A 15805-nucleotide genomic window follows, 5' to 3' on the forward strand; every position below is an offset into this window, starting at 1 on the left:
ATGTTCATTGCAGCTTTGTTTACGGTGGCCAAGACATGGAAACAACCAAAATGTCCTCGATAGATGAATGGATAAAGAAGTTGTGGTATATATACACAATGGAATACTATTCGGTGGTAAGAAAAGATGAAATAGGACCATTTGTGACAACATGGATGGATCTTGAGAGTATAATGCTAAGCGAAATAAGTCAGACAGAAAAAGCAGAGAACCCTATGATTTCACTGATATGTGGTATATAAACCAAAAACAAGACAAACAAATGAGAAACAAGAACTCATAGACACAGACAATAGTTTAGTGGTTACCAGAGGGTAAGGGGGGTGGGGGGAGGGAGATGAGGGTAAGGGGGATCAAATATATGGTGATGGAAGGAGAACTGACTCTGGGTGGTGAACACACAATGGGATTTATTGATGATGTAATACGGAATTGTACACCTGAAATTATGTAATTTCATTAACAGCTGTCACCCCAATAAATAAATTTTAAAAAAAATAAAAAAAAATGAGAAAAAAAAATTAAGTCAGATGAAAGAAATAAAGTTAAAGTAGAAATTAATGAAACAGACGACACAGAAATAGTTGGGAAAATTATGAAAACCAAAAGCTGGTTCACTGGGATGAAAATATAGTAAAATAAAATTCTAGAAAGATTTAAAAAGTTAAAAAGGCACAAAGCAATATTGAGAAGAAGAAAGGCTACCAGATACAGATTTTTGTAAAGAAATACCATTAATAACATTATACCAATAAATCTGAAATCTTAAATGAACAATTTCTCAAAACAAAAAACGTGATTCAAGAAAAAATAGAAAAATGAAAAATAAAATAACTTACTACTGTTAATAGAAAATTAATCAATTGTTTAAAATCTACATGGAGAAAAAGAAATCAGGCAGAAACACTACCATGAGTTCTACCAAACATTCAAATAATCGATAATCCTAGCCTTAATAAAAACTGTTCCACAGAATATAAAAACAGGTAACAGTCTCCAATTCATTGGAGAAACTAGCATAACCTAGATTCCAAAACCCACAAAAGACAGTATGAAGAAAAAAATTATAGGCCAATCTTACTTCGAATATAGACAAAAAATTCTAAATAGAATTCTAGAAAATAGAATCCAACTATGTATTTGTGTGTGTGTGTGTGTGTGTGTGTGAGAGAGAGACAGAGAGAGAGAGAGAGAGAGAGAGAGAGAGAGAGAGAGAGAGAGAGAGAGAAAGAGACAGAGAAAATGTATCAAAACCAAATAATGACAGAGAGAGAGAATCAAGACCAAATAATGACATCTCAGAAATTCAAGAATGGTTTAACATTAGAAAACCAGTTAATATAATGCATTACATTAGTATTAAAACATATTAAATGATTAAATGATCATTTTGAAATCAATACAATCAAGGCATTTGATCAAATAGCATCCATTTTAATACTAAAAAAAGCAAAATACACTTAGTAAAACAGGAATAGACAGGAACATCCTTAATCAAATAAAACATATTTTGAAAAACCTATAGTAAGCACCATGATTCACAGTGAAATGTGTCAATAATGCCACTAAAATCAGGAGCAAAGTAAGTATAGCCACTATTGCTTCTATTTAATATTCTACTTGAGAAAGCAGAGGAGGAAAGGAAACTGAAGAGAAGGAAGAAACAAAACAAAAATTACAAGAAATAAGACCAGTTAGGAAGCTACTACAACATTCCAGGTAAGAGATGATGACTCCAGGAAATGGGCAGCAAGAGTCGAAAGGACAGCAAGAAAAATTGAGACAGTTGACATACATTATATTAATTTCAGATGTAAAACACAGTAACAATATAATTTTGTATGTCAACTGTAATTAAAAAATAGATTTCAAAAGAGAAAATAGTGAGACATTAAAAAATTACCAAAGTTGATTACTTTAAAATTTTTCAGGTTTTGACTTGGTAACCAAGTTTTGACAAGTCTAGTTCAGAATACCGAGAACATGACACTAATTAAAAATTTAAAAAGCAGGAGGATCAAATGAAGGAAAACGAAATCTAGAATCTATCAAATATAAAAGGAAAGCATATATGAGGTGCCTAAGACCAATAACGTATTGAGTACAGAAAAACGTTAATTTCGCTCCCTCAATTTTTCTACTTCACAAGATTCTTAATTAATTATTCCCTTCCTTAAAGCAATTACACATGACCCACCATGCATGACACAACTAGATAATACAAGTGGTAAAAAGAAATGAAATGTACTTACTAGTGAAAAGATTACTTAGTGAATTTTCTTTTGATGACTCCTTTGAGGATGAAATACCAATATGTACAATAAAAATGTATGGGGCATCTTGCCAAGTTTTCAATGGATCATGCATTGTCTAGAGAGAGAAAAAGGCTTTAAATCTTCAGATTTCAAGAACAAAAGTTAATACAGTATGAAAATTCTGTTTCAGAATGTACCCCGAAATAGGGTTAAGAATGTACCCAGAAATAGGGTTAAGTCCTTCACTTTCATTCATTAAATAGTCGGCACAGCAAACAAACAGGCATATTGTATATACAAAAAAGGTTAATTATAAATTACTAAAAGGCAGGACATCTTATATCTTGTTATACACAAAACTCAAGTTTAACTTATGCATTTTTCTACAAGGAAAACATCAACTAAAATCACTAAATGAATCTGTTTAACTAGGCCATGCTAGGATACTAGGTTATATTTTACATAGATATCCAAACAAAGATTATTTAAATCACCTAAAAAAAAATAACATCCACGATGACACCAGTCAATTATAAATACCAATCCTGAATCTAATTCCCTTTGCTCAATGCCCTTTCTAAGACTATCAGAATTTGTTGACAAGGTCTCACATTTAATCTTGGCTGGTCTATGTGGAAAGGAAGAGTCACAACTGCCCTGAAAAGTCAAGGAAGTGGAGTTAACAGTCTCCATAGTATTTATAGCACTGGTTACTTGGGAAGAATCTGTTCCGAGGCCATTTCGTGTGCATATCCCTAGCAAAAAGCCTTCAAAGGATTTGTTGCCATACATGCTAGATAGACCATGTACCTTCACAAACACAAGACTAAGACATGAATAAAGGAGATGAACAAAGAAAACGATTGGCTTCCTCCTCATGTGTGAAAGGACGTATTGTATGTAGACTTGAAATTTATCACGTCTGGTCTTAAAAAAAACTTCTAACCATAGACCTCTAGGTTAAGCTTCACAGATCTATGAAACTGAGCATAGGTAATAGATTTTGCACATTTATGTATTTTCCTGTGGAGGCACAGCTTTTCTCAAATGTGCAAATTATCCTACAACCCAAGAAAAGGCTAAACGAAGAGCTCAAAACTTACATTCCATGACATGAGCCGAGAGTACCAAACAGAGCGGATTCAATGATTCTTCAGCTATACATTTACTAAGTTATCTTAGTAACTTAAGAAAATAAATGTCATGCAGAATCACACATTTATCTCTGTCTGATGGTCTCTGAAAAACTCAGAAGCAGTTTGCATAAAACTTGAGAGTTTCAGGTTATAGGTACATCACATCCTACTGACCCATAATTAACTGAACCTCTCCTGAACTTACATTTTCATTAACCAATAAAACTTTGGTGTAATAAGCTGCTTTGCTATTAATTTCATATATCTTAACACTACTCTTACAAATTTCAAAAGAGGTGATTAATTCTCCTATTCCAAGAACCGATAGTTTATATTTAGCTTTGGAATTATAGATATTTGGACCCTGTAAAAGTAACGTTCATATACCAGACACTCTGCTATGTAACATTTATTATATTCTTTAATCCTCACAATAACCCTATCAGATATGTACTATTATTAGCTCCTCCAATAGGTGTCTTCAGTAGGTGAATGGATAAACAAACTGGTATATCCACAAAATGGAATATTACTCAGCACTAAAAAAAAATGAGTTATCAAGCCACGAGAAGGCATGGAGAAACCTTAAATCCGTATCACTAAGTGAAAACAAATCTGAAAAGACTATATATATTATGATTCCAATAATGTGACATTCTGGAAAATGCAAAACTATAGAGACAGTAAAAAGATCAGTGATGGCCAGAGGCTCGGGGGGGAGGGAGAGATGAACAGGCAGAACACAGAGGATTTTCAGGGTAATGAAATCATTCTGTATGATATGGTAACGGTGTATATCTGTTGTTACACATGTGTTAAAATCCAAACAATGTACAACACAAAAACTAACCCTAATATAAACCATGGACCTCAGCTGATAATGACGTGTCAATATTGATTCATTGGTTGTAAGAAGTGTACCACACTGGTGCAAGATGGTGATGGTGGGGGAGTCAGTGTGCATTTATGAAGGGGTATGTGGGAACTTTGCATTTTGCTTAATTTTGTTGTGAACCTAAAACTACTCTAAAATATTTATTAATTTAAACAACATAACGGTAAATATATTTCATTAACACTTAAGTCAAACTAGAAAACTGAGCTAATCAAAATATTATATCTTTTCTTAGGAGAAGGGACAAGGAGAGGCCATTTCTTCTAAAAAAAAAGTTCTATCAGAGCTTTTATAAAAAGGGGTAGAGATACTAAACTTGTGAATATTCTTTAAATAGGATTGTGAAGTATTCCCCTAGGCTCAATTTTTAGGAAGAATAATCAAAGGACAGATAATTCTTTGACTTCTTTTGACAATAATCTGACTAAATATTTCTAAATATTACTTGCGATGTTCAACAAGGTCATCTTTCAGCCATCTTTAATCACTAGGAACAGGACTCAAACCTTGAGTGGAACTGAAAAGTATGCCATGCTCTCAAGAAGACCACTGAACAAAGCACAATTACAAAAGCCAATATGCATATAAAGGAATGTTCAGCTTCAACAATAATTTTTTAAAAACACAATTTACAACAAAAAATACAATCTACAACAATTTATCCAGACCAACTGCATAAAATGCTTTAAATTAGAATATTCTTTGTGAGGAAAGAGGGAAACTCAATCTTATTTTCTTGGGACCATAAATTGCTATAACTTTTCTCCAGAGCACTTTGGCAAAACATAAAAAAAGAACTTAAAAATCACGCATATACTTGGACCCAGCAATTCCACCTCTAGGAATTTAGGCTAAAGAAAATATTATAGCTATGCACAAAGATATAACTAGACACTATGCATGTGACCTTATAAATAATAGTAAATATCTGAAAACCCAGTGCATGTCAACTAGGAGTTAATTATACAAATCACGGTAAAATCAAATAGTACACAGCCATAAAAAAGGTGAAGTAGTGCTCAATGTACTAATTTGCTAAATGAAAAAAAAAATTACACAGCAACACCTAAAATATCGCCATGGGTTAATATGCATGTGTTCTGCGTAATCACACACATGAAATTAGAACGGATTTTTACTTTTAAGTTGTAGATGCAAAATGTTCACCAACATGGAATTGTTTTGAAACCAGAAAATAAAGATCTAAAAACAAATATATCTACACAAATGTTGACTACAGCACTGTTCAAAATTGAAAGATAATGAAACATAAACGTCCAATAATAGAGAATTTGTTAACATACTGCAGCTCATTCACACAATAAAATATTATGCAGGCATTTAAATAATGAAGCCATCCAATATTTACTGAACTGGAAAGCTGTCCATGTTATATTGCTAAGCTAAAAAAAGTTGCAATATGATACATGTTGTAAGATTCCCATTTTGAAATAAATATAAAAATGCAGAAGACAAAAGACTAGAATATATTTATAGTTTCTGTGATACATATTTTTTCATTTATGTATATTTTCTAAAATCTTTATAGTAAATATATACATACTAGCAATAAAAAAAAACCCAATGGATTTTTTTTAAGTAATGAAGTCTGCGATGAATAAATCATTTTTAAATTAAAATTCTGTACAACTATAATTAGGTCAGGGAAAGTAAGGACACTTCCAGAATGGCAAAATAAGGACCTCTGAAAATACACTCATCGATAAAAGCAGTAAGAACATGGGCAAAAACTATCAAAATCAATTTTTTGGGAACTCTCAGAATTAACTAAAGACTTACAACAATCCTATAAGCATTTCCTCAAAAAAGCCAGCTGAATCTTGGTAAGAAACGCCAGCTTGTGGTATTTTTGTTCACCTCCATCATCCCAGGCCCATTCCAAGCTCCTAGAAACCAAAGCACTCACAACTATAACAGCTGTGAAAAAGAGCAGTTTGACAACCACTGGAAAAAACATGTTTGGAGGTCCCCTAAAGCCCAATTGCCAGCGCTACCTGGCAGGTGCTGCAAAACTCCATTCCCAGGGCTTACCTTTTATATGACCTGACTCAGAACTCATTCAGTGGGAAGGATGCTGTCCTCAAGGCACTCTCAGAAACCCTCAGCAATTGAGAAAGGTTCCAGCTGCCTGAGGCGATGCTACTAGGTGGGGCTACCCAGAGGCTGACTAAAAACTTCAAAGGAAAAATTGGAAGTGAGATGTCCATTGGGGTTTTACAAAGCTCCAAAATATTCCTGGAAATCCAGAAGGCCGGGAGTACATGCAGGCTGTGCCACGTATGTATGTGCGAGACTGTGCACATATGTACAAGAGACACCTGAGCAGGCCCTAACCACATTCCTCTGGCTGATCTTAAGGTTCTGCACATGAAGGAAGTAAAAGCTAAGGCAGAATTTTAAATTGTGAAAAGAAGCCAGACATCAGGCCACAAAACTGCATGACTCCGTATACATGAAATGAACAGAATGGGCAAATCCGTAGAGACAGAAAGAATAATGGTTGCCTAGGACTGGGGAAAGGATGGAATGAGGAGTGACTGCTAACAGCTATGCCGTTACTTTTGGGGAAATGATGACATTCTGGAATTAGGCAGCAACTGGCGGTTGCATAACTTGTGAATATACTAACAATAACTGAAGTGTATGTTTTAAATGGGTAAATTTCCAGATATGTATATTATGTCTTAATAAAGTTGTTATAAAATTAAAAACTTTTAATCCGTTTTGTAAAAAGCATGACTCAACACGGATAACTATCTTATTTCCTCTGTATTTTTAACTGACAAAAATTTGAAAAATTAAGTTATTGTGAATTAGAAAGTAAACTGAAAATTTAAGGCACATTTATAGTCTTCAAACCTTATTTCAATTTTCCAAAATCTCTTCCAGTTATACTCTATTACAAGATAATTTTAGATGGAGTTTAAGGTTCTTTCTTAAAAGTTTCTTCCTATTTATAAGTAATATTTGAGAAAAATAACTGGAGCCACTTCAAAATGCAGTTGGAACTGCCACCCCAGAGGAGGTGCCTTACCTGTCTTACTCCTTAAATCTTTGGAATGGGCTGAAACAACTCTGTATTCTAAACAACTGATTGCAAAGCTAACACAAAAGCAGACAGCCAGACTATCAGACTGAAAATTAAAGACATTCTTTACAATTAGCAACACCGTGTACAGCTAAAGAATATTTTAGCTTATTTGCATCTATAGAAATTCCTTGACTTATTACCATCAATAGAAATTCCTCCTTTTCTCTTCTAAAGAGAAATTACATTAAATTCATGTAATTTCCCCCCTTCCTTTTCTCATACATGGTCCTTGCCTTCACCTCCTCATAGAAAGACTATTTGGGTTTCTGCCTGAATCTGTGCTTCTCAGAACTGCAATTCTTTCTGGAACTCACATAAATGCTTTTGCCTCTCATCTTGGCTTTTTATTTTTAGGTGAACATATTTATGGGGTGAAAATTACAAAAACAATACAGAATGAGTAAGCAAATATGGAAAATATAGAAAACATAAAGTAAAAATAACTTATAATACCATCCAGGGAAACCATTATTAACATTTTGGTGTTTAGTTTCCATTCTTAAGTTTCTTTTTAAATGTTAGCATACCAAGATAATTCAAAACACACAAACATAAGAAAACTGAAATATGTGTTCAATGCCCCAAATTCCCTACACTTACAATTTTTTCTCCAGTAAACGTAAGATTTGTTCCATTGTCCTTAGCCTTTAAACATTAAAAAAAAAGAAAATTAATTCAGAATTTTTACTTTACTATCAGAAATATTTAACAAGAAAAATAATTACCTCCTGTTTTTCTCCTAATAGAGGCAATCGATGCACAAAATCTCCAGAAAAGCTCTATGAAAGAAATATGAAAACTTAAAAGATATATAATAGTAAAAGAAAAATGTAGCTCAAAATCCACAGAAATCGTTAAGCAAAACACATTTTAAGAGTAAATACAATAATACGGTAATAACAGACAAAAGATTTCCAACAACAAAAAAAGTGAGTAAAACCCTGATGGGAACTAAAAATACTACCAAAGCAAACTGACCACTCAATTCTTCCATAAGAATTATAGATATGTCAGAATGATGAAACCTTAGATAAAAGATATCTTATAGTTCTCTCTCGTTCTACAGGTGAGCTCAAAGCTATAAAGCTTTATGTAGAAATGGCATTTGAACCTAAGATTCTTAACTCTTGGGTCCACTACTCCGATCACAACACACTCAATACCTATAAAAACCCTACACTAACTGTAACATGTACTTTACCAGTTATCAGCAGATGAGGCATTCTCCTTCTGAGTAATTAGAGCATGTATTTCAACTCTGTTACATTAGAGTGGAGAGGGACCCTTACCAATAGGAGGATAGGACAAGACCCTGGAAAGACTGTAGCGGGTCTAACCTTGGACAACAGCATACAACAGGTAGCTTTCCTAATCAAATCCGAGAAAGGCCAACCAATCCTCCGAGCCTGGGGGATAAATTTGGAGAACCAACAGAAAAACCCCTACTCAACATCACATTGTTCCTAAATTTCCTTTTCTGCCATTTAAAAGATACTTTCTTTTTCCTCCAAGTCCATAAAACCTAAGCTATGACAAGAACTGAATCCTTCTAGTTCAACCATCAATTATTTCATTTGTTTATCAATTACTATTAAAGACTTCTTATCAATAAACTTTACTTCTAACAGCTAGGCAAAAAACCTAGCTTTCTGTGAATTCCTTGCCTCTTCAAAGCAATTTGCTAAATATTCTGAAGCAATATTTAAATGCAGTAAAGACAAAACAAAGGCTATAGTTACAATAACTATTTTCAACACCTATAAAATATACAATTTTTCTTTCAAAAATTGGTGTCAGATCCTATTTCTAAGAAACGACAATTTTAAAATGTGTGAAATTCAACCCTTTGATTTCAGGTCTGTAGCAGTAAAATCTAAAAATGCTGATTTTTCTGGGGACATATCAATTAAATGAGATGACAAAGGAATTAAAAATTGGAGGTTTCAAATGTCCATGAATGGATAAATAGACAAACAACAATGGAGTATTATTCAACCTTACTTGAATAAGAAATGAAATTCTGATACATGCTATATACTTGTAGATGAACCTTAAAAACATTTTGCTAAGTGAAGGAAGCCAAGCAAATGTATGATTCTACGTCTATGAGGTACCTAGAATAGTCAAATTTATGGAGACATAAAGTAGCATAATTGTTACCAGGGATGTGTGGGGGGGGCTGGGTGGGGGAGTTGGGGGTGGAAGTTACTGTTTAATGGTTACGAAACATCCGTTTGGAATGAGTAAAAAGTTCTGGAAATGGTTAGTGGTGACAGTTGCACAACAATGTGAATGTACTTAATGTCACTAAATGGCATATCTAAAAACGGTTATAATGGTGAATTTTATGTTATGTATATTTACAATAAAAAAAATTGGGGCTTGCTTTTTACACACACACAAAAAGCACAACCTCTTTAATGAGATGAATTAAGTGGCTGGCTATGCACCTATCAGACATGCTTCTAACTTATTTCAGTCAGAAGCAAGAATTGAGGAGTGGGAAATAAATATCACCAAAAAGACAAGCATTACGTGTTTCGCCTCTTCTATTTCCCTCCAACCACCATCAAACATTACCTGTGTCTTAAAGAGTTCACTGCAGTTCTGGAACAACTTTGATGACGTTTGATATTTCCCAGACAAGCCTTTTTTTTCCCTAAGTTTTTCCAGATATGTCTCCACTTCTTCTGACTGAAGAAATAGAGAAAATACAAAGTATTTACCTTATCTTTCACAAGTAAGATATTTAGAACATATAGATTGCCTATAATACAAATATAGTTTTGTGTTTACTATTTTAAAAATTAACAGCACCAGACAGATTCTATATAATAGTATGCAAAACTCTAACAATATTAAACTCTAAAGTACAGAATTCCAGTCTATAGCTCACAAAGGGTAGTTCTTCTAAAAATTCTAACAAGACTGGAAAACTGTCAGATTCTAAAGGGTTTTATCACAAGAAGATATATTTACAAGACTTACTTGACTAAATTAATAACACCAACAAAAAGATATACTTGTGTGCTCACAAGGTAAGACAGAACACAAAATTGTTGAGCCCACTGTTGATACTCTGCAAAAACTCATTATTTTTGTGGCTTCATCCATCAGTTCTGTGTATTTTTCTCCTATCCCTACAAGCCTAATCTTGCCATCTTTTTTCCGAGCTCCAATTTCACATCTCTATTTGCCTCTATTTCCATAATTTTGTCCTGTGGTAATCCAAAATAACTTTTACATTCTTAACTTGTACTACCTATGAAGACTGGATCTGTTAAGTTCTTGACCAGTTTATTACAAGTTTCAAATAGATATCTTTAACTGTAAATTCAATTAGTCATGAGGAGAAAAGGATCACGAAACAGTATCTCCAATCATATTCTGTTGATATTATTTCTCTTTAAATTCTTCAGTCCTTTTAGTCCTCTTCCTATCAATCCTACCCAATGTTATATAACAAATGCAAAAAAACAATTACCAACAGGACAAGATCATGTAAACCCTAATACTAGGCTGAAATTCCAAATGGTTAAAAGGTTTGACTGAATGCTACACAGTGTTTAAAGACCAGTCAGATTATCTTTGAAAAGAAACCTTGAGAATAGTAGGGGAAATGTAATTTTGAGTTTTTCTGAAAAAAGAAAGAAATGATACAAACAGAGGGGTGGAAACAGAATGGAACTGGCCTGAAAAATCACCCTGGGAGCCATAAATCTTCAATGCTCAAGTAGTATACTACGGCAATTCTTAAACCATCATCATCCTGTTATTCGCCTTGTACTGACAGTGCAAAAGTAACGATGGGGACAACGGCTGCCCATTATGAGGAACCAAGGCAGTGGTATCTAGTTGTTCTACTAGTCATTGTATTCTTGTCACAAACTTGCAGTTAAAAATAAAGAAGCCAATTTTACATAAGAATGTTCTTGAAGCAGTAAAAATTATTAAAGTTATTAAATCTGGACCCTTGAATATGTGCCTTTTTAGTATTCTATGAGATAAAATAGAAGTATGCAAAATACTATAAATGACTGTCTTGAAATAAAGTACTTTGCGACTGTTCTGACTTAAAACTAAACTGTCCTCTTTTTTCATTTACTTGAAAGAATGACTGATAAATTAGTTATTCAGACTTGGTTATTTGGGAGATATTTTCTTGAAAATGGGCAAAGGGAGGCTGTCAATTCAAGGAAGACACCTGACAGCTTTCATTGCCAATGATAAAATTTGAGCTTTCAAACAAAAACTGGAATTTTGGAAAACTTGTATACACCTCGCTGAGATTAACAGATTCCGATACTTAAGGAGTTTCTGATGAGACTGAGGGTCATGTTAACAAATATAATTTTGAGTTAATTGTAAAATGAGTTAATACTAGTAAAGTTGATATAATTCAACCAACCAATATTTTCTAAGTGACCAACGATGTCACAAAATCAAACATGGGTAAAAGACCATTCAAAGTGCAAGACACACCAATTTATTTTTATATAACGAGTAAAAAAAAATGTTCACTGATATGGTTTCAGATTCCCCATTGCAAGTAACCTTTAAGAAATTGCACTTGTTACATTTTAGTATAGAATGAAAGAATATCCACAATTATCTGAAAATATTTTTAAAATACTATTCCCTTTTCCAACTATGTATCTGTGTGAAGCCATATTTTGTGTATATACTTCAACCAAAATAACTTTATTGCAATAGACTGAGTAAAGAACACATAAGATTCCAGTTATCTTCTACTGTACTAGACGTTAGATTTGCAAAAATACAAAATAATACCATTCTTTTTTTCTAAAAAAGTTATCTTTCATTAAAATTTTTTATATTACTACGCAATGAGTTTATTATTGCTATTTTAAAATTAATACATATTTCTGTATCTTCTCAGTTTTAATTTCTAATATAGTAACCTACAGGAACAAAGGCTTTTTGGAGTCTGTAATATATTTAGGAATGTAACAGAATTCTGAGACCAAAAAGTTTGAGAATTGTTGGTACGGTAGGTCTGCAAATTGGGAAGCATGCATTCTAGTTTCAGCACTTCTCCACAGCTACATGAATCTCCTTCCTCTATCAGGTTGAGACCTAATGATCTCGAAAGTCCTATAATTTTATGTTCCTTACCTTGAAGCTGTAGATTTCATTGTAACAATCAGCACTTTTCAGATACCAGGTTATATTCAAAGATACATCACAAGATTCTCCATCAACTATAAAAGAAGAATCTTTGTAAATAAAAGATCATTCCCAAACAAAGCACTTTTCCTAAACTGTTAATCCACATCCCATTTATTTCCTGCTGAAATGAGATACTCAAAAACCATCCTTTTCTCGGAACAGAAGGTAATGAAGTAATATGTGGAAAAAGAACTGGATATTCTTCAGATAAAATTAAGTATTGTTATCCACAGAAAGAAACGGCAGTTAAGCAGTTTTTAACCTTTTAAAATGTGTATCTATTTTTATGCTTTAACCTCAATTTCTGGTTCTAAGTTGGGAAAAACCTGGAAATGATAAAGCAGTCCTAACTATAAACCCAGTCTTCTATTATATTGCCATTCAATATTTATTGAGCAGAATACTTAAGTATATTAATACAATGCTAAAAACGAGTGTGTTAGGTCAAAGACAAGAATGAGAGGGAGCAAATTACTTTAAAAAGATTTACATTCTAGTTGGAGAGATAAGGAATAACATTAGGGATGTCACAAGGCATTATTCAAAATAGTTCCACTGAGGGAATAATTCATGGCTTATACCTTGAAAGGTATCAAGATTGGATAGAAAGAACTATGAACAAAAAGCAAACCTGACTAGGGAAGGTAGGAATAGTGGCAAACGCAAAAATAAAAGCGTATTAGTTTCTTTTCAAAACCCACCGTAAGAGAGACCTCAATAAACTTCATGAAATCATAAAAGCCTCACATAACTCATTAAACACATTTAGAACACAATATTCTAGGAGACCAAGGCATTAGTCTGAAGACCTAGCAGCGTAAATATAACTGATTAACTGTCTCACCTGGGGGAAGTCAGTATTGCTGTTTATCTTTGCTTCTAGTTGTTGAAAGGAAAATATACTAGAGATACCTCCTTTATGCAAATGTGACAAAGATAAACTACTGCATCTAGGAACCTACTTTTGGTTCTTAACAAAAGCAGCACAGTTAAAGTTATAACCTTTCCCTTTTTTTTGTTTTACATAGTTTTCTCAAACTAATTTTTAAGTGACACACTTTTACCAAGCTCAATTAAAATATACAAAAATCTGATGTGTTAAACAGAATTTATGGGAATGATAAAAAGGATATTGCAACCTTGCTATGAACTATTCAGAAGAACCACAGAGACAGGATTAATTAAATTAAAGTCTGTAAGAATTCCCTAAATCAGAAAATTTGCAGAGAAATTTGGCTACAAAAATACTTTTTATGTTAAAAGACACCGTTTAGAATTTTGAATGGATGGCTTTAAGAGACAATGAAAATGGTCCTGTCAATTTCCTAGAAAGCAATATAACATACCCACAAAAGAATAAAATTAGAGACAAGGTAAATATTAGAAAGCACAGAAGTAAAACATAATGTAAATTTTAAGGAGCCACAAATCCTCCAAAAACAATGAAATGCAGACACTTCAAAATATGCAGCCTATCTAACTTGGCAAAACACCATTAGATCAAAATATAGATGAGAAAAAGACTACCTACTAAAAAGAAAGAATAGCATACAGACTGTGAGACTATTCCAAAAGACAAAACACTGCTACCCCTAAAAGCTACTCTTACCTCACAAGAAAGACCAGTGTGTCAGAGTAGATTTGATTTAGATCAACTTCAAGTCATTAGTCAGGGGATTATATTTTCATGGACACAATATATTCTTCATAGAAAGTGTACCTGCCCCCTTCACCTTCAGTAGAATATAAACTCAGTAAAAGAAGGGACCTTTTCTAACACTTCCCTGCTATCTAAAACAGTGCCTGGCACACAGTAAGTTTTTAATAACTACTTACTAAATGATTAAAAGAATAAAATCATCCAACTGTAACTTCCAACTTTACATTTTCACGGAGACAGATATGCATAGAAGCCACATGGATGATCTGGATTTTTATCCCTGATCTTGAAATGGAGCTGCCCAGGATAATTTGTTCCCTAAAGTAAAGCTAGTTTCAGAAATAAAAGGAAGCTTTTCTTTAACACACAATGGGATATTCTGGATTCAGATACAGTGGTTTTTCCACTGGACCGACTGGTTTTGTTCTATATAATCCCTATTTCCTGATAATATCTTTGAGTTTCCTCTTGCAAAGATCCAAGTGGTAAAATACTCCTTTTGTAAATAAAAGATTTACTGAACCTATTCATTCAGAGCCAATGGTCTACGTATTCAGTAAACATCTAAAAGGCACACAAAAGCAAAATCAGTGGTAGCTCTGTAATGCAAAAGATTAAAACACCATGCAGGCAATCAACCAGCATAATTTGTCTAACTATACGGCTGACCATAGAACATGGTATGAACTGCGTTGGGTCTACTTATACAGGGATTTTCAATACCTGTAACTGTTTTCAATCAGCAATTAGGAGTCCATGGATGCAGAGGGCAGAATGCATGCACTGATCTATACCATTTTATATAGGGGACTTCAGCATCCACGGACATGGGTATCTGCAGGGAGTCCTGGAACCAATCCCCTGCAGATACTGAGCGGCAACTAAAGGTTTGTCGGCATCAAAATTTATACGCAGATTTTCCACTGTGCAGGGAGACTGCACTCCTAAATCCCTAACTGTTCAATGGTCAACTGCATATTCTGTAAGTATACAGAACATTTTATATTTATATTATTAAATATTCTGTATGCTTACACACAAGTAAGTATTCTGAAGATTATTCAGTGAAAGGACCTAGTAATGGACTATTAAATTTCAGGACTTAAATTTCAGAGTAAGTTATCAGAAATAGAAAACAGGTATTTTAAAAGTTTAAAGATTACTCAAAAACTCAAACAAAAACTTCATGAAATGCAAAAACTCACATTTCAGAAAGATAGTGGTATTTTTGAAGAGGATCTTTCCAAAACTAAAATAATTTTTCCCCTGCAAAGATAAAGGAAAGAGAATTAGCATCAGATCACTTTAATTCCCAAGGCAGAATATACTTGGTATAAAAACCTAAATTTACGAAGTGTTCAAGTTAGTTTTATTAACAAAAAAGACATCAATATCATTCCTTTTAGTAAAGTTCAACCATATCCAAACTGCAGGATTTTGAAGCTTGATACATTTTTCCCCACAGGCCATGAGGCATGGACTCTAGAAGGAAGGCTGCTAGAAGGCTCGATTTAACTTAAACCTTCACGGAAGATGCTCCTTAATCACTTCATCCCC

General features: G+C 33.4%; 1 protein-coding gene across 5 annotated transcripts in view; it reads right to left on the reverse strand.

Moving 5' to 3' along the window:
* The window catches only part of TMEM87A (transmembrane protein 87A), a 38151-nt gene that overhangs the window by 21013 nt on the left and 1333 nt on the right, over window positions 1–15805 (reverse strand). For all 5 annotated transcript variants that reach the window (XM_081049234.1, XM_081049235.1, XM_081049233.1 and 2 more), the window contains exons 2-7: window positions 15454–15514; window positions 12535–12620; window positions 9979–10092; window positions 8124–8177; window positions 7999–8043; window positions 2253–2370 (exon numbers count right to left, since the gene is read on the reverse strand). In XM_081049234.1, coding sequence (XP_080905360.1) covers window positions 2253–2370; window positions 7999–8043; window positions 8124–8177; window positions 9979–10092; window positions 12535–12620; window positions 15454–15514 — 478 coding nt within the window. The remainder of the gene's footprint in view (window positions 1–2252; window positions 2371–7998; window positions 8044–8123; window positions 8178–9978; window positions 10093–12534; window positions 12621–15453; window positions 15515–15805) is intronic.

Source organism: Rhinolophus hipposideros (assembly GCF_964194185.1).
Source record: "Rhinolophus hipposideros genome assembly, chromosome: 5".
Lineage (NCBI taxonomy): Eukaryota > Metazoa > Chordata > Mammalia > Chiroptera > Rhinolophidae > Rhinolophus > Rhinolophus hipposideros.